General features: G+C 40.9%; 1 protein-coding gene and 1 long non-coding RNA gene across 2 annotated transcripts; one reads left to right on the forward strand and one right to left on the reverse strand.

Annotated features, from left to right (window-relative positions):
- The first annotated feature begins 15 nt into the window (after window positions 1-15).
- Window positions 16-18,457, forward strand: LOC117502706. The gene is made up of 3 exons (XR_004558390.1): window positions 16-28; window positions 3,757-3,762; window positions 18,373-18,457. It is a non-coding gene; the product is annotated as an uncharacterized LOC117502706 (long non-coding RNA).
- laptm4a (lysosomal protein transmembrane 4 alpha) lies at window positions 8,981-25,749 on the reverse strand. The gene is made up of 7 exons (XM_034161798.1): window positions 25,531-25,749; window positions 23,013-23,133; window positions 18,406-18,482; window positions 14,661-14,783; window positions 14,438-14,533; window positions 9,954-10,052; window positions 8,981-9,750 (listed from the first exon to the last, which is right to left on the reverse strand). Exons 1-7 carry the CDS (start codon window positions 25,657-25,659, stop codon window positions 9,676-9,678), a joined length of 720 nt encoding a protein of 239 aa, XP_034017689.1. The 5' UTR covers window positions 25,660-25,749; the 3' UTR covers window positions 8,981-9,675.
- Between the last annotated feature and the right edge of the window lie 1,134 nt (window positions 25,750-26,883).

The following is a 26,883-nucleotide window of genomic DNA, read 5'->3' on the forward strand; positions in this document are numbered from 1 at the left end:
AGTGTGTGCACACAATTAAAATTAAATTGTCATTTCAGTACTAGAAATACATTCACGAGTGCACAAATTAGCCATAATTGGATGCTTAAATTAACCAGGAAGGAGTTTCATGATTGAAGGCCATATTTGGGTGATTCTTTAACTACGGGCACTACTGGCCTTGTAAATGTAATTTCCACCACACCATTGCCTTACAATATAAAGCGCCTTGGGGCAACTGTTTGTTGTGATTTGGCACTATATACATGTGCTCTGATGTCACTGTTTATCTCCATAGAAACTACCCAAACAATCTTTCATACAAACTGTTTAAAGGGACATTACAGTGTTGTGGTGGAAATTACTGCAATAGTGTGGGACAACTACATTTTGTTAAAAAAATCACACAGTTGTATGACATTGAATACCCCAATTATGTTTTGATTATTTTACTGATATTTTATTCAGAGATATTTTAAAACATTAGAAAAAATGTTTCTTTACCATTCATTTTTAACATTGTCTGGGTGTGGGACAAGCACAAAAAGGCAATATTTGCATATATGATGCTGAAAAAAGGTGAAAAAGTCATCATAGACTACTAGAACAAATTTCTTAACACACTTTCATTGTAAAGATAACTATAAAAGTGTGATACTGTTTTTCATACAATATGATCAAAGGACATAATAAGTGCCCATAATCTAAAAATCACCCATTTATAACACAAAGTAGATCAAATCAAATCCATTTTATGTATATAGCACCAAATCACAACAAACAGTTACCCCAAGGCACTTTATATTGTAAGGCAAAAGCCATACAATAATTACAGAAAAACCCCAACGGTCAAAACGACCCGCCTATGAGCAGTCACTTGGCGACAGTGGGAAGGAAAAACTCCCTTTTAACAGGAAGAAACCTCCAGCAGAACCAGGCTCAGGGAGGGGCAGTCTTCTGCTGGGACTGATTGGGGCTGAGGGGAGAGAGTCGGGAAAAAGATATGCTGTGGAAGAGAGCAACTTCTCCACTATGGGCTTTATCTCACGAGAAGTGTCAAGGTTGGCTAGGCCAGGAAAATACCCATAATTTTTGGCTGCCAGCAGCTCCATGAGAAGATCACTGCGCTCTCTGATTTGTGTTGTCTCTGGCAGAGAGACGGGGGAAGCTAGAAGTGTTTTGAACAAGGTATTTTCCACTTCTGGTGTGCCAACAGCATTCCTGTAGTCTGTCGCAGGACAGTTATAAGCAGCTCTGGGGTCTGTGACACGAACAGCGCAGATCCTTTTCACATGTTCAGATGACTCTTTACCAAGCCACTTGAAGAGAAGGTTCAATTCTTCACCATATGTCAGCCCTAAGCCCTGCGTTGCATTAAAGAATGACATCTGCCACATCCTGGTTATCTGGTGTGTCATCAAATTTTGGAAGGCCAGTAGTCACTAATTTTCTGCATGCAAAAAATTTGGCAAAATCTATCATAGGTCCTGCATAAAGAATGCAGGATGTCTCATTTGGGAGGGAAAAAAAAACATTTTAGTCAACTGTAGTTTATTGTCCTGTATTACAGCATTTGGAAAGAGGTGTCATTTTTATTTAAGTGGCAATTGTTTGAAGTTATTGATTCCAACCGGACTCTGTCTTGCAGAGAGCTGCATAATATTTGGAGCCTTGCCAAAAGAATGGAGGATTCTTGCTTCTTGACTGCAACAACACAAGAGTCCAGTTACTGACTTTAATCTAGACAAAAGTGACTCACGTTGACATTTATTGGTTTTTTTTGAGGGGTTAAGAAGCGGACTTGCCGCCTCTGAAGAGCAGCGGACCAAAGAACCAGCAAGCCAGTGGATCGAAGCACTGCTTCATTGGTTCACACTTCAAAATGGAGTTGCGCTGCAGAAGCGGTTGATTAGAGCCGGAGTGGCTCTCCTCTTGCTCACACAATTCCACCTGCTCTGTGCGCTGGACTCTATATAAATAATCTAAATAATTATTTTGTAGCCAAATGTTGGATGCTGAAAAACACCTCTAATCACTTTGGAATCACAGAGACTGTTTCATCGGACGCTTTTTTCCCCTCTTTCCTGCTCCGTGTGGAATATATTTTGAAGAGCTTAAGGTAACTTTTTAATGTTTTTTTTATAGCTTGATAACATCACGCTGCACAGCACTGCATGGTTCATACGTGACTCATATGTGGTTAGCGTGGCTGATACAAGCCATTCGAGGCTCTAATGACCTGTCGGTTGTGGCATCTACGTGGCACGTGCGGGGTACAGAGAGGCACCTTAGTAGTAGAACCAAAGATTGAAATGAAAGTTGCTTGCAGAGTCAGACAGAAGAATCCAAAACACAGTAGAAATAGAAATTTGTGATGTGACCTTTGTGTAATAGCAGACAGAAATTGCTTTGAGTTGAAGCCAAAATGCATAGACCATTTTGTATATATTGTTCAAAATGTGCATTTGTGTTTATTGTTTTAACTTTTTTGTTGTACAGTCTTTCACACAAGACCTCAAATTACCTTTATAAAGTGTCAAAACAGTTGTTGGTTATAGTTTGCTGTGTGTTTTGAATAAATGTGTGTGGAAATTATTTCTGCTTTACTTTTCCTTTATTTCTGATTGGAAACCTTTATTACACTTATAAAACACAACAAACGCATATATATTATGAAAGAACAGGTTGTCCAGAAAAAAGAGACATAAAACTTAATTGTGGGATGCAGGGAGAGCTGTTAACAGCAATAATAAAACATTTATGCAAGGCGAATGAACTGTCCAAAAAATGCCCTCGGACCCCAGAGGGTTAAGACTTTTCAACCAATTCCTATTCAAGCTTTTCTAAGAGAAGGACCACATTGGAGATGGGGCACAGGTAGGTCTTGGAGGTGCCTTGGGATGACGTAATCACTTCAACTTTGCTCACCTTTCCGTCGCTGCTCGCAGAGGTTGATGTGACCAGAGCCATTGGCCACTCACTCCGGTGTGCTTGAGTTTGCTTTAAAAGCACAATGTCCCCAGGTTGCAGGTTACGGTGCGACCTGTGCCACTTGCATCTTGGATGGAGAGTGCTCAGGTATTCATTTCTCCAATGGCAAGTGCTTGCACAGGGCTCCACTGGCCTTTCAGGAGGTCCTTTCCTGTGAAGTCACCTAGTGGAGCGAGCAAGCTTGGCTTTTGTGTTAGGAGCATGGCAGGAGACAACAGGACTGGAGAGGAGAGATCTGAGGAGATGGAGACCAGCTGCCTCATACTGATCATCACCGATACCTCTGCCATCAGCGTGCACAGTACCTCAAATTCCCCTCTGTATTTCACCCCAACAGGCAATCTCCTACGTGATCTTTTACGCAGGTGTCATGATGAGGACTACAGGTTGGACTTTGGCCTAACTAAGCATGTTTTAATAGTGGGGGTGCCCAAAGAAGACCCATGCAGAGATGGGAGAACATGCAAACTCTACACGGAAAGGACCAGACAGGAAGCGATCCAGGACCTTTATGCTGTGAGATAACAGCGCTAATCCACTCTGCCACTGTAATAGCATGGTTATTGAAACTTATGCCGAAGAGTATCAATGAGCATAATTCTTTCTAGGATCTTCTTTAACCATTTTGTGCATCACTTCTGTGGCTTCACAGAAGTTTATTTACTCCACTCAGTGGTTTGCCCTGGAGGATTTTCTTGTGCAGATTTTTAAGGTTTATGACCTTTTTGTCTGCATCATGGTCTTCTGGAAAGTTGAACCTCCGGACAGCTTCATATCAGAATAAAGGGTTTGGTACACTGTTCTATGTGCCGTGGGCCGGTACAAAAGTCCACACAATCTGAATGGGACGTGAATGTTCTTGAATGAAGGCTCCTTACAGTTGCCCATCACATCAACATTGTTATCCTTATTTGATGGATGACTGTTTCTGCAAAATATGGTCCTGGCCACACTGGAGATGAAATTTTTGATTTGTGTATAAGCTTGGACGAATTTGTTGCACACATGGGAGAAAATATTTTCAATTGTCTTCCAAGGCTCGATTTTACTTGCATCTGTGGTCTCAGGAGAAAGACATTCTTGAAGTATGGGTTCATCGTCAGTGTTGTCAATTGATGTATCACCTCCAACAGCTCCATCATTTTCACTCGGGGTTTCAATGGTCCTGTCAGTGAAAATTAGGCATTTTTTGGAAGGGTCACTGACTGAACCTCTTGGAGAGTCATCCTTGTCCCCATTGAATACGGTGTTGTTGATGTGGTTCAAAACTGGTGTTTTGAACAAGCTGCTATTGTCCAAACTTGTGTTACTGGAATGCATAGTTTGCACCATGTGCTGCTTGGTGATGAAGTTATGCTCTAGAGCCTCGGTAGGGGTAATTCTCTCATTACGATCTGCCTTAATCATTTTGTGCAATAGGTCCATGAATTCACAAAAGTCTAGATAGTCTAGCCTATTATTTGCCTTGTAAAAGTTTCTTTTCTCGTACAAAATTTTTAGAAGTCTTTTAATGACCCAATTGTCTACAAATTTAGCTGGAATCTTGGACCTCCACTCATCCTCATATTCTATTGAAGTCTCAGGGTCTTTGGCATCATCCAGTGAGACTGGCAATGGCTGTCTACAGGTGTCGATGATGACCTCTAACAAACCACTGATGGTACATGGGCTATACCCTATTAACATAGCCAACATTACTCTACCTAGAGAACCCATATCATGGCTATATGACCTGTGACCTGCTATTGATGATGCAAGTTTGGCACAACCAAAGTCGATTAACTTCACCCTGAACGGTTCATTGTCATGATCTACAAACATAATATTTTTCAAACTGATGTCACAATGAACTATCCCAACAGTCTTCAGGGCTTCTAGGGTCTTAAGCATCTGTTGCATGATGTACCTTATGTCATTCAGGGAGAAGCTTGTGTGCTGCATAAAATCGAAAATACTCTGGTCTAGCAACTCATATACGAGGCAAGACTTTGTGCCATGACGGAAAGACTCATAAAACCTAATCAAATTGTGACTGTCTGGATCAAGATGTTGAATTTTCAACATAATGTCATTCTCTTCTTTGGTAAAGGTATCACCTTGAACCTTGATAGCTACCGGGGTTCCAGTTTGTAGGATCACACCTCTGAATACTTTTCCAAAAAAGCCCTGTCCGATCATGTCTTCTCTTCTATAGTCATATTTGTTGCCAGAAATTAAAGACGAATCAGGTTCCTCCTCATAAATTAAAATCGGGTCACTGTCTACGAACAGAGACATTTTTTCCAGCAATGAAGAAGCTTCTCTTCACTGGTTTTGAAAGCAGCTGACGTTGAAAAGTTGTTCTCTTCACTGGTTTTGAACTTGAGTTTAAAAAAAGCAGCTGACGTTGAAAAGTTGTTCTCCTCACTGGTTCTGAACTTGAGTTTAAAAAAAAGCAGCTGACGTTGAAAAGTTGTTCTCCTCACTGGTTCTGAAAGCAGCTGACGTTGAAAAGTTCTCTTCACTGGTTTTGAACTTGAAGAGTTTAAAGTAACTACATTGACAGTACTTTAATCATCAGTAAAAAATATTTAATATAAGATGTGTAAGTACAGCTTTCATAACATTAAAGTACAGATGTGTTTAATCGCTTTATTCCTACATTGAATTCTGAACATATGGAATTCTTTATCTTTTATCTTGGAAAAGAACTTAAAGTTGCATGTAGGATTTAGGGGTGTTTATTTGTAGAAATGTAACTATTAATTAGATAATTTGATGTTTTGAGATCAGAATGAGCCCCAAGTGTTGTATGTACTTTTTTCCACAATATTTGTAGTTTAAAATACAAAGAACTGAATATCTGTACTTCTGTCAGGTAAGTGAAATAAGACATTTACACAGGTTATAAAATTCATTCATTTTCTAATGCTTATCCAGGTCACGGTGGCAGCAGAGCAACTAGTTCATCCCACACTTTCCTATCCGCAGCCAAGTCCTGTAACTCTTCCCGGGGGATCCTGAGGTGTTCCCAAACCAGCTGGGAAATGTAATCTCTACATGTCCTGGGTCTTCCCTGGGGCCGCCTCCTCCAGGTTGGATGTGCCTGGGAGACCTCCTTAGGGAAATAACCGGGAAGCATTGTCACCAGATGCCCGAACCACCTCAACTCGATGCTCCTCTCAGTGTGAAGAAGTAGTGGCTCTACTACAAATCCCTTCTGGATAATCAAGCTTCTCTCACCCTGTAAGCCCAGATACCCGATGTAGGAATCTCATTTCTGCCACTTGTATCCACAATCTTATTCTTTCAGTCGTTACATAAAGCTCATGACCATAGTTACCTCCGCCAAGGAGGTTTTTTTCGGTCGCGTTTGTTTGTTTGTCTGTGTGTTTGTCAGCAGGATAACTTAAAAAGTTTTGAACGGATTTTGATGAAATTTTGTGGAGTGGTTGGAAATGACAAGAGGAACAAGTGATTAAATTTTAGGAATTTTTTTTAAAGGATTCTTCACCATTGCGGGATAGGGGGAATTTTGACATTTTAGTTTCTAACTCCACAAAAACAAGGCAGAAAGGCTTGAAAAAATTAGGGTGTAACATAGTCAAATGTTCTATCAAACAACAAAGTTTGGTGATGATCGGATCCGGATTCCAGATCTGGTGATACAGAATATGCAAAAATATAGGGAAGTGTAATGTGGAGTTGCGTCAGAAAGGGCATCCGGCGTAAAACCTGTGCCAAATCAACATGCAGATCCACTATGGATTTGCTGTGGCGACCCTGAGTGCAAACAAGGGAGCAGCCGAAGGGACTTACTATAGGGAAGAAAAATAGAAAATGTGTCAGTGTGATGTGACAAATGAAGCTAGAGATGCACAACTAACACCAAATTGTAGCTGAATCTCTACAGATTCAGTAAGGTGTCATCAGATTTGATGTAGCGTCAAATGTTATGGAGCTAGATCCAGAAGAAAATCGCCATTACCGAAAAATCTTTTTATACAATAACTTTTGAACTAATAAAGACATAAAAGTGGTCAAGGATGTCAAATATACAGGAAAGAAAAGTGTATGTATATCATAGAATTGGTTGTAACACTGAATTGTTGAATAGATCACTGCCAAGGAGGGAATCTCTTTAGGGTCGGTGACCCTATGGCCTTGGCGGAGGTTTGCACTCTGAGTGCTTCTAGTTGAAGATAGAAGTAAAAATACAAAGCCTCGCCTTCCAACTGAGCTCCTTCTTTACCATGACAGTCAGGTACAATGTCTGTAAAAATTCAGACGCCACCCCAATCCGTCTATTGATCTCCTGCTCCAATTTAAACCCACTTGTGAACAAGACCCCAAAATACTTAAACTCTGCCACTTGGGGCAGTAACTCTCTTGTAACCTAGAGGGGACAATCCACAGTTTCCCAAAGGAGGAACATGATCTCAGATTTGGCGGTGCTGATTTTCATCCCAGTCGCATCACACTCAGCCTCAAACCTGCTCAGTGTGCATCAGATGTCACCACCTGATGAAGCCAACAGAACCACATCATCTGCAAAAAGCAGAGATGCAACTCTGAGGACACCAATTGGACACCCTCTGCACCTTGAAATCCTATCCATAAACATCACAAAGAGGATTGGTGACAAGGGGCAGCCCTGGCACAGTCCAACTCCCACCGGAAACAGGTCTGATGTAATGCCAAGTAGGCAGACATATAGTAGTGTTCAGAATAATAGTCGTGCTATGTGACTAAAAAGATTAATCCAGGTTTTGAGATCACACTTTGCAGTGAATCCAGTATCCCATACTCCCGCAGTAGTTCCAACTCCATAAAACACATGGAGACTGGTTGGTCATACTCCCAAGACCCCTCCAATATCCTTCCGAGGGTAAAGAGCTGGTCCACCGTTCCGCAACCATGGCGAAACCTGCATTGCTTCTCGTGAATCTGAGGAACACACTCTCCGGTTCTCTTTTTTAAAGATGATGACCACCACCCCTTTGCCAATCCAGAGGTACTGTCCCCAACTTCCATCCAATGTTGTATAAGTGTGTCAGCCATGACAGCCCAACAACAGCCAGAGACTTCCGTAACTCAGGACGAATCGTGTCTGCCCTGACATTTTGCCACCAAGGAGTTTATTGACAGACTTTGTGACTTCAGCTAGGGTGATTGCAACAGATTCGTCCAACTCTTTCATCCCTGGCACCTTGATGGACCACTCTGGACCTGGGAGAAGTTTCTTCTGAGGTGCAAGTTGAAGGCCGCCCGGACAGACTTCCACCAACGATCCCAGAAAACGCGTTTAAGTTTTCAGGTCGGCCCAGTGGCTTACCGCGCCATCTGAGCCTGCTCATCACCAGGTGGTGATCAGTTGGCAGTTCCACCCCTCTCTTCATCAGAGTGTCTAAGACACATGGCTGCAGGCCTGATGACACGACTGCAGAAATTGGTTGACCTTTGAAATTCTAATTCAGTAAATACATAAATAAGTGTATATGTATGTGATTGCAGTGCTGTCCACCAGGACTTTACATTGCACATTTTAGTGACTGTAAAAGAAAAATGTGGTTGTGATACTGTAAATGAATTATGGTAACTGTGCAACAGTAAGTTGCTATCAACCACTGGGTGAACTAGTGTTCTGTCATTGTGGTTGCCAGTCAGGACCCAGGGTGGATTGTGGTGGATGCTGACTTGTACACAACTCAGAGGGTGATCACATAACTTCAGCTTTCCTCAAGCAGCTGAATTACAGATAACCTATGTTGGTGCTCATCTCCAAACTCTGTAGGGTCAAGCTGATGAGAGTCAATTACTCCTCGAGGGGGACACCAGTCCTACGTAGGTTACTTCCCCAGGAAAGACCAGTATCCATTGGAGTCAGACAATGCAGAGGTCTTGCCCAAGGACCTGGGTCGCATGAGCAGGATTCCAACAAATCTATATATTGGCGTACTAGCTCTTTTTCCACTGAGCTACACGCAATGTTACAAAAGCTGGGGTGGGGGAAACAACAACAATAGAACTGTTTATGTTTTGAAACATTTATTGAACTGTTTTTCCACTCGGATCAACTTAATTACCAGTAAAATGAGAGATTAGCATGCAGTCACCAATGTTCACTGTTGGCTCCAGATGTTGGGTGATAGAAGAGCAGCAATGCAATTTATTCCTTTTTTTTTTTTGCTTTCAGTCTCAGCTGGAAAACTAAACACTGGCTTTGCGAGCAGAAGGCAGGAGGTCAGAGGGGTGTGAAACAAACCACGGCAAAGCTAAATAAATAAGACAAAAGTGCTACAAAGTCCATTCAAGACTGATGAAAATAGTTGGATATTAATCAGGGAACGTAAAAATTCAACAATAAGAGCTTTAAGTAGATTGTCTTTTTTCCCCATTTATACGTCATATTAATTAAGATAGGACAGTATTGGATTCAAGTGATGAAATATTCACATTTATCCTCTTTGCTAAGACAAAAAAGCCTACAGGGTGGAGGGGGTGCTTTTTGATTGGGTTTTTTTTTTCTTTTTTAAAAACCATGACAACCATACACTTCAGAGACTCTTCCACCTCTCTACAGGAACACAGTGGGTAGGTTGAAGCTCAGTGGTTGCACACGTATAATAGTGGATCATTGGACGGAGTAGGCATGTTCAGAAACTGGTCACGGGGGAATGTAGGAATGCATATGACCTTGTGAGTTTTGGCAACGGGACTGGGTGCTTAAGCAGGCATGTAGGGTGGAGGCAGCTCCTTCTCTGGCATCTTCATTGCCATCTCATAAGTTGGGAGGATGTACTGAGGGTACAAAACAAATAAAAATCAAATGCTTCTGATAAAAGTCAACTAATCATGAGTTTTGCCCTTATTTTCTCAACCATACAATTCCCTTCTTGTCAGTGCTTTGCATTTGCAAAAATTTGAGGGCCTGCCACCTGATGGCCACCTTGACGCATTACATGTATCAAAATCAACTGGAGAGGCCTCTGAAGCTGTCGTACCTGGGGAGGGGTCTCGAAGGCGGGGTAAACAGCGATCTCTGGCATGTTCCTGTTGTTGATGTACTTGTAGCAGTTCCAAACGCAGTTGATCAGGTAAGCCTGGTAAGAAAAAAGCAAAGATTTGCATTTTGACTCCAGGTTATGTCATTACACCAGCATGTGTTCACTTCTTCAACCGCAATATCCCACTTGCCTTTACCAAATCTCATCTGAATTTTTTTCCCCTTTATCAATTGTGCTGTCTATAAATATCAAAAAACACTATTAGTTTACCAAAGCCAAATGATGCTCGTAACCTTGCCTGTCTTCAGTCCAATGATATTTAATTTTAGTCTTTGACAACCAAATGCAGCAATCTTAAGAAATTTGAAATTTAAATCCAGTTTAACCAAATTTACTGTTGGGTTTTGAGCTGATTAAATAGATCCCTACAAACAAACAAAAATTCTCAGTGAGAGTACAAGCAGGTTTTAAACTGCTCTGCTAGTCTATATATAGTAGTGTTCAGAATAATAGTAGTGCTATGTGACTAAAAAGATTAATCCAGGTTTTGAGTATATTTCTTATGTTACATGGGAAACAAGGTACCAGTAGGAAGAGGGGAAGAGGCCCATAATAAGATCACAAAGTTCATAGTTAAAATTCAAATGGCTGAGCATTTAAAAAGTAAGGAGAGGCAAATCAGGAAGTTTCACAACCTTTTAGTGCAGAGAAGGTGTACTTTCAGTGGGAGTAGTTTTAAAGATACACCCAGACAAATTAGTGACAACAGGGAAAATTAGGTAAAGAATCTGTCCGACAGGGTTCTTACACAGACAGAAAAGGATGTGCTCACCAAAGGACTAAATTTCTCAGTGACCCCTAAACATATACCAACAGTAGATTACATCACTGCAGTAGAGTCAGCCATTAAACACAGTTTGTCAGAGTCAGAAGCTGGGGTCCTCCAACTAAGAGTCACAGCAGCGCTTAACAGTGCTAAGCCTCCTCCGTCCAACATCACAGGAGAAGAACAGAAAGCTGTGGCAGCACTGCAGAAGAACCAAAGCATCCTTATCCTGCCAGCAGATAAAGGCAGATGCACGGTGGTCCTGAACACATCGGACTACGAGGCCAAGATCAACAACTTGCTCAATGTCTCCAGTACATACGAACGTCTGAAGAGAGACCCCACGAGTGGCTATAAGAAGAAAATCATTAGCTACCTCCAAAACCTGGAGAAAGAGGGACTCATCGACGGGCAGACATACTACAGACTGTACCCGGGGGACGCCACTCAATGCATCTATGGACTGCCCAAAATCCACAAACAGGACGTGCCACTCAGGCCTATTGTATGTAGCACAGATTTCATCACATACAATTTGACCACCATGTAGAGAACACACAAGATTTTGTGAACAAAATCAAGGACCTGCAGCTGGAGGCAGATGAAACTATGGTGTCATTTGATGTGACTTCGTTGTTCACCTGCATCCCCACCGCTGAGGCCGTCTCAACTGTGAGGCAGAGACTGCTGGAAGATGTGTCTCTACCTGAAAGGACCAAACTCACACCAGACCACATCTGCCAACTCTTGGAGATCTGTCTTAACACCACGTATTTTCTGTTTAGGGGGAATTACTACAGGCAGATCCATGGTTGTGCGATGGGGTCTCCGGTATCCGCCATTGTGGCCAATCTGTACATGGAGCGAGTGGAGAAGACAGCCTTGACGTCGTTCACGGGCATCTCTCCCAGTCACTGGTTCAGATATGTCGATGACACATGGGTTAAAATCAAGCAACAGGAGGTCGAGGACTTTACAGAACACATCAATTCTGTGGACTCCAATATCAAGTGAGGATGCCAGAAACAACCATTTAGCCTTCTTGGACTGTGATGTTACGATTGGAGAGAACAGGCAGCTCCAGACAGAGGTTTACAGAAAACCCACTCACACTGACCAATATCTGCTCTTTGGCTCAAACCACCCCCTTGAACACAAGCGCGGGGTGATCAGGACTCTTCAATACAGAGCCCTGCAGGTGCCCACAACTGCAGAGGGAAGGGCTAAAGAGCAACAACTTGTACGGAAAGCCCTCACAGTATGTGGGTACCCACACTGGTCCCTGGACAAAGTGCAGAAGTCCCAGAAAACAAAGAGACCAGATAGACAGGAGACAGAGACAAGAAGAAGAGTGTCTCTCCCTTATTTAGCAGAAGTAGGGGAAAAACTACAGAGGATATTCAGACAGCACCAAATCCCAGTTTACTTTAAACCAGTCAACACTTTGAGACAGAAATTAGTTCACCCTAAGGACAGGATCCCTAGTTACAAACAGAGCAATGTAGTGTATCATATCAGATGTCAGGAAAACTGTAATGCACACTACATAGGTGAGACAAAGCAACTTTTACACAAGAGGCTATACCAGCACCGCAGAGAGGTCGCCAGTGGACCTCAGTCTGCAGTTCATCTCCACCTGAAAGACACTAACCACACATTTGAGGACAAGGAAGTTAAAATCTTAGCCAGAGAAAAGAAATGGTTTGAGAGAGGTGTCAAGGAAGCATTCTTTGTAAAACACTTGAAACCCAGCCTTAACCGTGGAGCGGGTATCAGACACGCTTTGTCCCCTGTTTACAATGTGGTACTCAGGTCAAAGCAGTTTCAGTCTTTTGTTCATGGTAATGAGTCATTCACGTCACCAGGAGAGTCGTCAAGGGAGCCATCAGGGGAGGCTTCCGTCCTGTCATTAGGAGAGTGCTAACTAGAGCACAATAGGTGCTAATTAGAGCTATTGTTTAGTCACTAGCCTATAGCAGTCAGCCTCTCGGTAGGTGGGGTCTGGTTAGGTTAAAAAACTCCAGCTTTTGTTGGCTTCTGGTTTATTCTTCTCTACAAGAGTCAAGACAGAAGTCAGACTACCAGAGCAAGAATTTTAGCTGAGGAAGCTTGTGATTTGAAGCGAAACGTCCTCACGTCAAGCAACCCAGTCCAGTCGAAGATTCAAGCTTCTCTACTATGGAAACCACCTGGACAACAGAGCCTACACAGAAAGGTACCAGTAGATTCAGTAGATTATCACAAATCCAACAAAACCAAGCATTCATGATATGCACACTTAAGGCTATGAAATTGGGCTATTAGCAAAAAAAAAAAAAAAAAAGTAGAAAAGGGGGTGTTCACAATAATAGTAGCATCTGCTGTTGACACTACAAACTCAAAACTATTATGTTCAAACTGCTTTTTTAACAATCCCGTGAATCACTAAACTAGTATTTAGTTGTATAACCACAGTTTTTCATGATTTCTTCACATCTGCGATTTTGCTCGTTTACTAGTGTGCTTGGGTCATTGTCTTGTTGAAACACCCATTTCAAGGGCATGTCCTCTTCAGCATAAGGCAACATGACCTCTTCAAGTATTCTGACATATCCAAACTGATCCATGATACCTGGTATGCGATATATAGGCCCAACACCATAGTAGGAGAAACATGGCCATATCATGATGCTTGCACCACCATGCTTCACTGAACTGTGGCTTGAATTCAGAGTTTGGGGGTCGTCTCACAAACCGTCTGCGGCCCTTGGACCCAAAAAGACCAGTTTTACTCTCATCAGTCCACAAAATATTCCTCCATTTCTCTTTAGGCCAGTTGATGTGTTCTTTGGCAAATTGTAACCTCTTCTGCACATGTCTTTTATTTAACAGAGGGACTTTGCGGGGGATTCTTGCAAATAAATTAGCTTCACACAGGCATCTTCTAACTGTCACAGCACTTACAGGTAACTCAAACTACGCTGTTCTTCTGAACAATGTCTTGAACGTCCCATTTTCCTCAGGCTTTCAAAGAGAAAAGCATGTTCAACAGGTGCTGTCTTCATCCTTAAATAGGGGACACCTGATTCACACCTGTTTGTTCCACAAAACTAATGAACTCACTGACTGAATGCCACACTACTATTATTGTGAACACCCCCTTTTCTACTTTTTTTTACTAATAGCCCAATTTCAATTTGTGAGAATCTACTGGTACCTTGTTTCCCATGTAACAATAAGAAATTTACTCAAAACCTGGATTAATCTTTTTAGTCACATAGCACTACTATTATTCTGAACACTACTGTATATGTACGCGTATGTATGATTAATAGTTTGAAACCTGATTAGCCTTTTGTTGTAGATCTAATCCAGTTTACATTATCTGTAATTTGGAGCCATTTATAACCAGTAATAATTTACATCAAAGAAAAAGAAGCAGAAATGTCAAAACAGCATTTATTCAATTAGTTTTTTCATAGAGTGACTAATTGTTTCAGCTCCATACATATTCTGCTGACCCTTTTCTGTTCATATACTCAGATGTTAGATCTTCTGCATCAAATGATCAGTAACCATATTCCCCAAATGTTAGAATACTTTTGAAGGCACTTCAATGGAGTAACAGTCCTCTGTAGATGTGCACTGATGCAGTGAAGGGTGATGGTGGTATCACCTTGAGGATGATGAGGAAGGCGAAGAAGACGAGGACAAAGAGCAGCAGGCAGCTGGAGTCCATGGAGAGGAGGTTGTCCTTGTAGGGGAAATCCGGCTGAGCGAGAACAGAAGAATGGTCCATAATCGTGAATGTGTTCTTAAATTCAAAACTCATTTTGAACAGCTGTTTTTCTGCTCTAAACAAACCAAACCAAAACAAAAAAAAACCTGATGGTACTGACCAGCTGGTCCAGGTAGTTCTTGATCCTGGGTAGGTAGGTGAGAGAACTGATGGCCACCAGGCAGCTCAAAGCAAAGTCAAACAGCTGGTAGCAGAAAAATGGGATGAGCCACCCGTCACGATGCTGTAGGAGGCCAGAACAGACACAAAGACGAAACCAATATTGGGGAGAAAAAAATTTTGATACACATATCCGCCGACATCCATTAAAAAAATAGCAATGATTCCTAAGATTTTGTGAGCAAATCCTTATGACAAAGAAATTTAACTGAGCCAACTAATGCTTGTCACACTACCTTCGCTCTGCTTGGCAGTCTCCTTGACACGTCACTCAGCATTTATATGAAAGAAACTTCTTGTTAATTTTGGCTCTGTGTAGCTGCCAGCAAAGCAACCACTTGTCACTGTAAAACACCCTCTCTGACAGAAAAGAAATGGCAGCTGGTGTCTTGTAGCTAATGTGATCAAGGGGCAATGGGGACCCAGCCATACTCGATAGCACTTTAAATAATGCTGTCAGAGCACTGCCTGCTGGAAAAACTATGTCATGACACCATTCCCAACAGCCAAAAAGCTTTTCTACATTGCATTTCAGTAAAATAAAGTTTCATACCGGCAAAAATAGTGCCAATACCATATGTTGGTGAAAGCTCATATCTGCCGATAATATCGCCAAGGGTTTCTCTCAAGGAATTCTGCATGTTAACATACAAAATCAACAAGGTGGGGCAACTGCCAGCTTATAAGAAATGCTAAAGCACAGTTCACATCAATACAATCTATGTGATTTCTGCTTTACAAACAGCCATAAAATGTTTAGTATGTATTTCTATGGTGTATGGGAGACTACAGGATACCACACTACATGGAAACAGTAATCTATTACTTCTGTCTCAGACTATGTACCTGCACAACTAAAGAATAAGAGGCTTTTACTCACCAGAGGCAAATTATTTGACTTTGGTAGTTAATATCTACACACACACACACACACACACAAAAAAAAAAAAAATCACATGCTCTTAATAGAGCCTGTCACTTGACTGTGCATAACTGCTGTGAATATTAAGAAAATAAGCTGTCGTGTGCCCCCCCCCCCCCCAAAAAAAACTGGCAAAAACACGTTAGACCATTAAGCTGCCAAAACCCATTTGAATACAACGTGGCTTATTGATTCAATTGCATTTACCTCTGTCTGCATTAGCGTGAGAATCTTACATACACTCAACAAAAATATAAACGCAACACTTTTGGTTTTGCTCCCATTTTGTATGAGATGAACTCAAAGATCTAAAACTTTTTCCACATACACAATATCACCATTTCCCTCAAATATTGTCCACAAACCAGTCTAAATCTGTGATAGTGAGCACTTCTCCTTTGCTGAGATAATCCATCCCACCTCACAGGTGTGCCATATCAAGATGCTGATTAGACACCATGATTAGTGCACAGGTGTGCCTTAGACTGCCCCAATAAAAGGCCACTCTGAAAGGTGCAGTTTTATCACACAGCACAATGCCACAGATGTCGCAAGATTTGAGGGAGCGTGCAGGTTGGCATGCTGACAGCAAGGAATGTCAACCAGAGCTGTTGCTCGTGTATTGAATGTTCATTTCTCTACGATAAGCCGTCTCCAAAGTCGTTTCAGAGAATTTGGCAGTACATCCAACCAGCCTCACAACCGCAGACCACGTGTAACCACACCAGCCCAGGACCTCCACATCCAGCATGTTCACCTCCAAGATCGTCTGAGACCAGCCACTCGGACAGCTGCTGAAACAATCGTTTGCATAACCAAAGATTTCTGCACAAACTGTCAGAAACCGTCTCAGGGAAGCTCATCTGCATGCTCGTCGTCCTCATCGGTGTCTCGACCTGACTCCAGTTTGTCGTCGTAACCGACTTGAGTGTGCAAATGCTCACATTCGCTGGCGTTTGGCACGTTGGAGAGGTGTTCTCTTCACGGATGATGCGAAGGAGATGTGTTGCACTGCATGAGGCAAATGGTGGTCACACCAGATACTGACTGGTATCCCCCCCCCAATGAAACAAAACTGCACCTTTCAGATTGGCCTTTTATTGTGGACAGTCTAAGGCACACCTGTGCACTAATCATGGTGTCTAATCAGCATCTTGGTATGGCACACCTGTGAGGTGGGATGGATTATCTCAGCAAAGGAGAAGTGCTCACTATCACAGATTTCGACTGGTTTGTGGACAATATTTGAGGGAAATGGTGATATTGTGTATGTGGAAAAAGTTTTAGATCTTTGAGTTCATCTCATACAAAATGGGAGCAAAACCAAAAGTGTTGCGTTTATATTTTTGTTGAGTATATTTAAAGAAAACAAAAAAAGAATAAATATACATCCATGGGTGATTCTTAGACTGCGGGCACTTATTATGTCCTTTGATCATATTGTATGAAAAACAGAAAAAAAAGGGGAAATTTCACACTTTTATAGTTATCTTTACAATGAAAGTGTGTTAAGAAATTTGTTCTAGTAGTCTATGATGACTTTTTCAGCATCATTATATGCAAATATTGCCGTTTTGTGCTTGTCCCACACCCAGACTTTTGATCTTCAATGATAAAAATGAATGGGAAAGAAATGTTTTTTCTAATATTTTAAAATAACTCTGAATAAAATATCAGTAAAATAATCAAAACATAATTGGGGTATTCAATGTCATACAACTGTTGTGATTTTTTTTAAACAAAATGTAGTTGTCCCACACTATTGCCGTAATTTCCACCACAACACTGTAATGTCCCTTTAAACAGTTTGTATTAAAGATTGTTTGGGTAGTTTCTATGGAGATAAACAGTGACATCAGAGCACATGTATATAGCGCCAAATCACAACAGTTGCACCAAGGCGCTTTATATTGTAAAGCAATGGTGTGGTGTAAATTACATTTACAAGGCCAATAGTGCCCGTAGTTAAAGAATCACCCCCATACACCCCATTCTCCCATCTGAGGGCCCAGGGCTCTCCATGCAAAATTGTGCCTAAAGGGGGGGGGGTGCACGAGCACGACCAATATCATGGACATCGGAATGCCAATTTCAATAACATCTAATTCATCACAAAAAAAAAAGCACAAAAAACTCATCTGATTGTGTCCATTTTTTGTCGTTTTCTGTATTCCATGTAATTTAATTTAAGGTGGGCATTTAACCAACTTTCTTCAAACAAGGGGGGAGGGGGTCCTCTGAGAGATGTGTGTGTGTGTGTGTGTGATATAAAAACAAAATCTTTTTTTTTTGGTCAGTCCTCCCAGAGCATATGCAGGAACGTATGTAAAGAGGAAAGTAGCGGACATCAGGACAATAAAATCATCTAAACTAAAATAAATAAAAAGACTAGCAAATTCATGTGTTCTTTAAGCGTCAGTCTTGGTGTGCAAAAGCCTCAACTCTTACAGCTGGGTGACACAGTCTCTCTCTCTCTCACTCTGCACTTGAGGCTGTTATCTAAACTACAAGCTTAACGCAGGTCCACATCATAAAAACCTCAAACCTGTCAGTTCTGATGCCCTCAGGCCGGCCTGCGAGGTAAAGACGACAATCGTCAACACACTCTCACTGCGTCAGGACTCCTCACAGCTTAATTTCTATTTAACCAGTTAGAGTGAACTGTAGTACAAACACGGCAGTGTCTGTAAGTGCTCATACTGATTTTAATTAGTTTTTTAATTCAAATCAGGCTGCACAATCTAACACACCTGCCAATACTTACAGTAATGGCACCGTACACCATCATAGCGCTGATGGTGAGCATCAACAGGGAGATGGCAAATCCAACACAGGCGTTCTCTGCAAGGCAAATAATTCACATTTAGTGTAAAACTTGCAAATGCACACAACTGGGTCAATGGATAGTTTTGTTAATATGTACAATTTGAGAATGTAAAACTCTGCAATGCCATAAAAGAACTGACATGAACCAGCTGAATTGTAGTTTAAGCTTTAATTTGAGGACGTGCACATCTAAACTGAATGAAAGCATTTTTAAGGTCACGTCTCGCAACATGTACCAACACAATTCGATAAGAAATCTGATCCGAATCCTGCTGATGTGTATGGCAGGATACAACAGTCCCAACACAATGTCCACATCCAAGGTGGATCTGCATATTGATTTGGCACAAGTTTTACACTGGATGCTCTTCCTGATGCAACTCCACATTACATGGAGTATTTGTTGTCTTTCTGATGCCTGATTCTGTTTTTTTTTTTCTCTCTCTCTCTCTCTCTGAGGTGTGGCTCCATCCAGAGATGGGTGTGTTGTCTGTTTCTGCACCCCTCCCGTCCTGTGCACTGGCAACATTTCCTGTATATTCGTTATGTAAATTGTGTTGGTAGCATGGCCCAAGCAGAGGGTCACCCCTTTAAGTCTGGTCTGCTTGAGGTTTCTTCCTCAAATCATCAGAGGGAGTTTTTCCTTACTGCTGTCACCAAGGTTAGACCTGACTTGTGTGAAGTGCCTTGAGGCAAGTTTGGTGTGATTTGGCGCTATATAAATGAAAATAAATTGAAAATGAAGAAATGTGGCAGGGGTGGGGTTGGTTGGTTTGTTAGCAGGATTACTCAAAAAAAAAAAATCCTCAATGGATTTCAATGACGATCCGGATCCAGTATTTTTTTTTTTTTAATGATTCTTTATCACTGCAGGATAGGGCCAATTTCAACATTTTTGCATCTAACTTCATGAAGACGGGTCACAAAGGCTCAACAAAAATTAAGTTACGGCACAACAATAATTTAGCATTTGTTTCTCCTCATTGAATAAACTTGTTATTAGAAAATAACAAAAAAAAAAAAAACTTGTGGAGTTCATGCAGTTTCTCTTTATAAATGGGTGATTCTTAGACTACGGGCACTTATTATGTCCTTTGATCATATTGTATGAAAAACAGAAAAAAGGGGAAATATCACACTTTTATAGTTATCTTTACAATGAAAGTGTGTTAAGAAATTTGTTCTAGTAGTCTATGATGACATTTTCACCTTTTTTCAGCATCATTATATGCAAATATTGCCGTTTTGTGCTTGTCCCACACCCAGACTTTTGATCTTCAATGATAAAAATGAATGGTAAAGAAATGTTTTTTTGTAATGTTTTAAAATATCTCTGAATAAAATATCAGTAAAATAACCAAAACATAATTGGGGTATTCAATGTCATACAACTGTTGTGATTTTTTAAACAAAATGTAGTTGTCCCACACTATTGCCGTAATTTCCACCACAACACTGTAATGTCCCTTTAAACAGTTTGTATGAAAGATTGTTTGGGTAGTTTCTATGGAGATAAATAGTGACATCAGAGCACATGTATATAGCGCCAAATCACAACAAAAAGTTGCCCCAAGGCGCTTTATATTGTAAGGCAATGGTGTGGTGGAAATTACATTTACAAGGCCAATAGTGCCCGTAGTTAAAGAATCACCCAAATACATCAATCAATCAAACTCGGGGGTGTTGACTCATTTAAACTAACATATTCATCCTGCTGTAACCAGGTTTCTGTTAGGCAGAATAAATCAATATGTTGATCAATTATTATATCATTTACCAACAGGGACTTAGAAGAGAGAGACCTAATGTTTAATAGACCACATTTAACTGTTTTAGTCTGTGGTGCAGTTGAAGGTGCTATATTATTTTTTCTTTTTGAATTTTTATGCTTAAATAGATTTTTGCTGGTTATTGGTGGTCTGGGAGCAGGCACCGTCTCTACGGGGATGGGGTAATGAGGGAATGGCAGGGGGAGAGAAGCTGCAGAGAGGTGTGTAAGACTACAACTCTGCTACATTTGCTGAAGATCTAAGGGTTTAACCCTCTGGGGCCGACGCCGTCGTACATGACAGCTGAGACCAAGCTTTACTAAATTATAAATAACTTTTTAATGATATGAGATAGAAATTTACTTTTTTTTTTTTGCTGAAAAGTTAACTCCGTGGACTTTCGAGCCACCTTCCACCATCTTTGTACTCCTCATAGAAGCTGTGTGATGGCGTGAGGAATGTGAGTGTCCAATCGGAATTGGTTCACCCTCACATGGTTTTTCAAAATCCAATCGTAGGGCAGAATCACCTCACGTGACACACCAAAGATTGTTTTTAGGAGTGATGTGTTACTAGTTTATTATAGTTTGCTGTGTGTTTTGAATAAATGCATGTGGAAAATTATTTTCTGCTTTACTTTTCTTTTCTTATTTATGATTGTAAACCTTTATTACCCTTATAAAACACAACTATAGCATATATATTTTGAAAGTACAGGTTGTCCAGAAAAAAGAGACATAAAACTTGATGCAGGGAGAGCTGTTAACAGCAATAATAAAACATTTATGCCAGGCGAGTGAACTGTCTAAAAAAATGCCCTCAGACCCCAGAGGGTTAACCACTGAATCTGAAACATGAAGGTAGATGCGTGAAACGACATGGAATAAGTCTCTTTGCCAAAGGGTATTCCATGTGATGTCAGTGACCCTATGGCCTTGGCAGAGGTTTGTGCTCTCCGAGTGCTTCTAGTTAGTTGAAGGATGACAGGTGGACGACAGAGAACTAGTAATCAATCAATCAATCAATTTTATTTATATAGCGCCAAATCACAACAAACAGTTGCCCCAAGGCGCTTTATATTGTAAGGCAAGGCCATACAATAATTACGTAAAAACCCCAACGGTCAAACGACCCCCTGTGAGCAAGCACTTGGCAACAGTGGGAAGGAAAAACTCCCTTTTAACAGGAAGAAACCTCCAGCAGAACCAGGCTCAGGGAGGGGCAGTCTTCTGCTGGGACTGGTTGGGGCTGAGGGAGAGAACCAGGAAAAAGACATGCTGTGGAGGGGAGCAGAGATCAATCACTAATGATTAAATGCAGAGTGGTGCATACAGAGCAAAAAGAGAAAGAAACACTCATTGCATCATGGGAACCCCCCAGCAGTCTAAGTCTATAGCAGCATAACTAAGGGATGGTTCAGGGTCACCTGATCCAGCCCTAACTATAAGCTTTAGCAAAAAGGAAAGTTTTAAGCCTAATCTTAAAAGTAGAGAGGGTGTCTGTCTCCCTGATCTGAATTGGGAGCTGGTTCCACAGGAGAGGAGCCTGAAAGCTGAAGGCTCTGCCTCCCATTCTACTCTTACAAACCCTAGGAACTACAAGTAAGCCTGCAGTCTGAGAGCGAAGCGCTCTATTGGGGTGATATGGTACTATGAGGTCCCTAAGATAAGATGGGACCTGATTATTCAAAACCTTATAAGTAAGAAGAAGAATTTTAAATTCTATTCTAGAATTAACAGGAAGCCAATGAAGAGAGGCCAATACGGGTGAGATATGCTCTCTCCTTCTAGTCCCCGTTAGTACTCTAACTGCAGCATTTTGAATTAACTGAAGGCTTTTCAGGGAACTTTAGGACAAACCTGATAATAATGAATTACAATAGTCCAGCCTAGAGGAAACAAATGCATGATTAGTTTTTCAGCATCACTCTGAGACAAGACCTTTCTAATTTTAGAGAAATTGCGTAAATGCAAAAAAGCAGTCCTACATATTTGTTTAATATGCGTATTGAATGACATATCCTGATCAAAAATGACTCCAAGATTTCTCACAGTATTACTAGAGGTCAGGGTAATGCCCTCCAGAGTAAGGATCTGGTTAGACACCATGTTTCTAAGATTTGTGGGGCAAGTACAATAATTTCAGTTTATCTGAGTTTAAAAGCAGGAAATTAGAGGTCATCCATGTCTTTATGTCTGTAAGACAATCCTGCAGTTTAGCTAATTGGTGTGTGTCCTCTGGCTTCATGGATAGATAAAGCTGGGTATCATCTGCGTAACAATGAAAATTTAAGCAATGCCGTCTAATAATACTGCCTAAGGGAAGCATGTATAAAGTGAATAAAATTGGTCCTAGCACAGAACCTGTGGAACTCCATAATTAACCTTAGTCTGTGAAGAAGATTCCCCATTTACATGAACAAATTGTAATCTATTAGATGGATATGATTCAAACCACCGCAGCGCAGTGCCTTTAATACCTATGGCCTATAGTAATACCAGTGAGGTGTTTTTTTAAGTAACTCCCGGTGAGTAAACACAGTTAGCATTTGCTTATTTATTCTATCTCCAAAATAAATTCACCTCATTTCTTTGTTACAGTAGCAGCTATTCAAATAAATACTATTCAGCCCTTAGTGTATTTACAGGATGCACTCTAAGAGCTTAGCTAGCTCATCGACGCTGCAGTGAGCTCAGCTATGCTGTACTGTTTTACAACACCAGGCCTCAACAAACTCGATGCTCTTCCGTTTGTAAACCAAAATGTCAGTGCTTACCAGACATCCTGTCAGAAGCAAAGTAATGATCGAAGACTTCATACTGCAAGTCGATAGCCGGCACATTTTCCGGGTGAGTCACGGCAACAGTCAGCAGGATGCCCATCAACAGGTTGACCACCTGAGGAGAAGAAAAAAGGTGTTACAAATGGACTTGGCAGATTGATTTTCACAGTGCTCGCTTGAGACACAATCAACATTAGTGAGACAAATCACAGTGAGCAATTCTTCACCCATTTCTCTGTTATTTTATCATTGTGTAGAAGGGCAGTCGTCAGCAACATGTCTCAGACTTAAAATTTGGTGCATTTGAGGACATGTTCAATATCCATGTTAAAACATTGTTTGGTTTTTTTGTAATAGAGTGTAAATTTTAACACAAACCATCAATTTTGTACTTGGGCTTACAAAGGGGCTGAACTGTATCCCACCAAGCACTGGTCCAGAAGCAGGGTACATCCCAAAGATGACCCAATCGTGCCAATTCAATGTGCTTAAAGATATAATTTAGAAAGGCCCCTTTTTGACTCTGCAGTACCTTGTTATTGATGAACACATAAACCCGCTGGACCATTGAGTGAAACGTATAACTAAAACTTCACTGCTGGTACAGAGTCAGCGCCATAAAACTAGTTGCTAAAAATGGGCTCAAATTTGTAAAAAAAATAAATAAATTACATTAAAAAAAATAATAATTATAAAAAGCAGCCATAAAGAACAATTACATTTACTTTTCAATTGCACCCTGAAAAATACAGAAAGCATACGAACAGTTTTGTACAGTTTGCGTTGCATGTATAATATTGGGTCACTTGTTGATGACAGCAATTCTCCAGGTATTCAATGTGTTACCGAGATCGTAATGGTTCCGATACTGCAAAACGCGTATAAAATTATTTAATGTGATTCCGAGATCGTATTGGTACTGCGGTTACTGAAGTCTCCAGTTATTCCTGGGATCGCATCCCACCTGGTCCTTTCTGTGTGGAATTTGCATCTTTTCCCCATGTCTGCGTGGGTTTCCTCCCACAATCATAAAAATGGTGACTTAGGGTCTACTTCTTTCTCTGACCAAGGCAGCATCTCTACATCTGGAGTTGGTCCCCGAGCACTGGACTTTGACTGTCCACTGCTCCTAGTGGTTGGATTGTGCCTAGCTATAATTAGGATGGGTTAAATGCAGAGGACAAATTTCATTCTATCTATTCTAAATTTTGTGCTTGAAATTCATCGGTTGCCTCCTGTATAGATTTGGTACCCCAGTGTCCCTCTTTACCTCACAATAACCATGTTGGTTTTTTTTTTTTGGTTTTTTTTTTTTAGTTTTTTATGATTACGGTGGTTTATCATGGGATACCGTACAAAGTAGCAGAACATGGTACCATTTAGCTGTTGTCTGCCTTTTGGCTGTTCCCATTTATTCAGGGTCACCACAATGGATCCAGCAAATAGTATCATGTCCAAATAATTATGAACTTTATTATCGATCATAAATAACTGTGGTGACACGTCTATAGCACTTCAGCTTGATGAAAATATGTGGGTAATTCTTTAACTACGGGCACAATTGGCCTTGTAAATGTAATTTTCACCACACCATTGCCTTACAATATAAAGTGCCTTGGGGCAACTGTTTGTGATTTGGCGCTATATACATGTGCTCTGATGTCACTGTTTATCTCCATAGAAACTACCCAAACAATCTTTCATACAAACTGTTTAAAGGGACATTACAGTGTTGTGCTGGAAATTACAGCAATAGTGTGGGACAACTACATTTTGTTTAAAAAAAATCAAGCACAAAACAGCAATATTTGCATATAATGATGCTGAAAAAAGGTGAAAAGGTCATCACAGACTACTAGAACAAATTTCTTAACACACTTTCAATGTAAAGATAACTATAAAAGTGTGAAATTTCCCCTTTTTTTCTGTTTTTCATACAATATGATCAAAGGACATAAGTGCCCGTAGTCTAAGAATCACCCATGTACAATGACACTTTCAAAATGAAAAACTCTGACGCTGCTGTACATCAGGTGATTGGGTTTGATTTCGATGTCAGTCTTAATGTTACATCATCACTTTTAACGGCACATTTAAACGGTGCTGTCACATGGTAAAAACAGAGGATTTAGTTACGTAATGTGATCAAACGTTCATGACTGAATAAAACTCTAATGCAGTCAAAGCCAACGGCCAAGATGAATGACGCTGCTGCTTCTAAGTGTGTGCAAATCAGCTGACAACGTTAATAAAAACATTAAAAAATCTTCGCTGGCTAAAGTAAACATAGCACTAGCAAATCTGTGTTTCCGCTAACCTAGCTAAACTATGCTAACTACTAATAACGTACCGAGTAGAGCTTTGTTTTTAGGATACATAAACGTCACACTAATTTGACATATTCACTCAATATTAATTAATAACTACAACAAAACACCGCTAATTTGGTGAACCTGGCGCACTTACGGTGACCGATGCTAGGTGCCGTTAGCCGGCTAATCGATTGACGTACCATGTACCATGTCCCCAGGATGATGGTTCCCGTCCTCACATGACAACAGCCACAGCACCTGGTAGTGTACAGTCGGTCTCGACTCGGCTTAAACTGATGCATACCCTCCACTAACGCAGGAAGAAACATCAGGAGATTGTGAAAACGAAACTAAGACCTGATTCTCCTCAGCACCCGGAACGCCCACCACTTCCCTTACTAGCTAATATTCTTCCTCTTTAGGTTTTCAGGCGGGTAGCAACCAGTGTAGAGGTGCATTACCGCCACCTACTGACGTTGGAGCAAGGTGACGCGTTTCCTTCATGGAAATATAGACCTTTATTTATAGATCTATATTTAAATATAGGTCTATATTTCCATGGTTTCCTTCTTGGAACAGTTTACTCTGGACAGATTTCCTATAACATACCATGCAGTTTGTATTTCTTATCAACACACTGTGCATGCCATTATTTTAGCTTTTAGTTCCTCAATTTAATTTGCTTATAATGTGCCAAATCACAGCAAAAGCCGTCTCAAGGCGCCTTACATGAAACAATTCAACCTAAAATTTAAATAAATGATTAAAAATGAATTTAAAAAAATTAAATTCATAATTAAAAACAGAAGTAAAAGAATAAAACAGATTAAAAAAAACTATTCATAAGAAAGAGAATTAAAAATAGGTTTTCAGTCTTGACTTAAAAAAGTCCACGGACTCCAAGTGCCTCACGGTCACAGGAAGACTGTTCCACAGGGTGGGTGCACAATACGAAAAGGCTCTTTGACCAGCTGACTTCTTCTTCACCCTGGGAATAGAGAAGTCCCGCATCCTGCGACCGCAAAGCCCGGGCTTCCTGAAAGGAATTTTATGTTGTAAGAACTTCTTAAAATGCTAACTTTAGCTCAACTGTATGTGCAGCACTTTGTCATTTCTGACCTTAATGTGCTTTATAAACAATAAAAAAACATTAGTACTTGCTTATGTGTACAGTGATAAAAGCTCTCACCCTCAGCAGAAATGTAGCTGCACACACCTAAGGTTTATTAGTTTGATAGATTTTGAGTGCCAAATTTGCTTATTGTGCAGCTCAGCTGCTGAACTCCACTGACCATTTGGTGAGATCTGAAAACATCTGTTCAGAGTGGGGGGAAGTAGAAAGCACAAGAAGAGATCAGCATGTTGAAGCACCGTGAGGTTGTTGGTAGAGTTTAGGAGGGGCGGGCGGCACTCAGTATCTGGTCTCAGGCCACCAAGGAAGAAAGGAAAGCCATGGAAGTAAGGGGTGAACAGGAACGCCATAGAGCTGCAGCAGTGTCCCAAGAACAGCAGGTAAGTTGGACCAGGTGGGAAGGAGTTAATGACAGGCAACC

This window comes from Thalassophryne amazonica, chromosome 21 (genome assembly GCF_902500255.1).
Source record: "Thalassophryne amazonica chromosome 21, fThaAma1.1, whole genome shotgun sequence".
Classification (NCBI taxonomy): Eukaryota; Metazoa; Chordata; class Actinopteri; order Batrachoidiformes; family Batrachoididae; genus Thalassophryne; species Thalassophryne amazonica.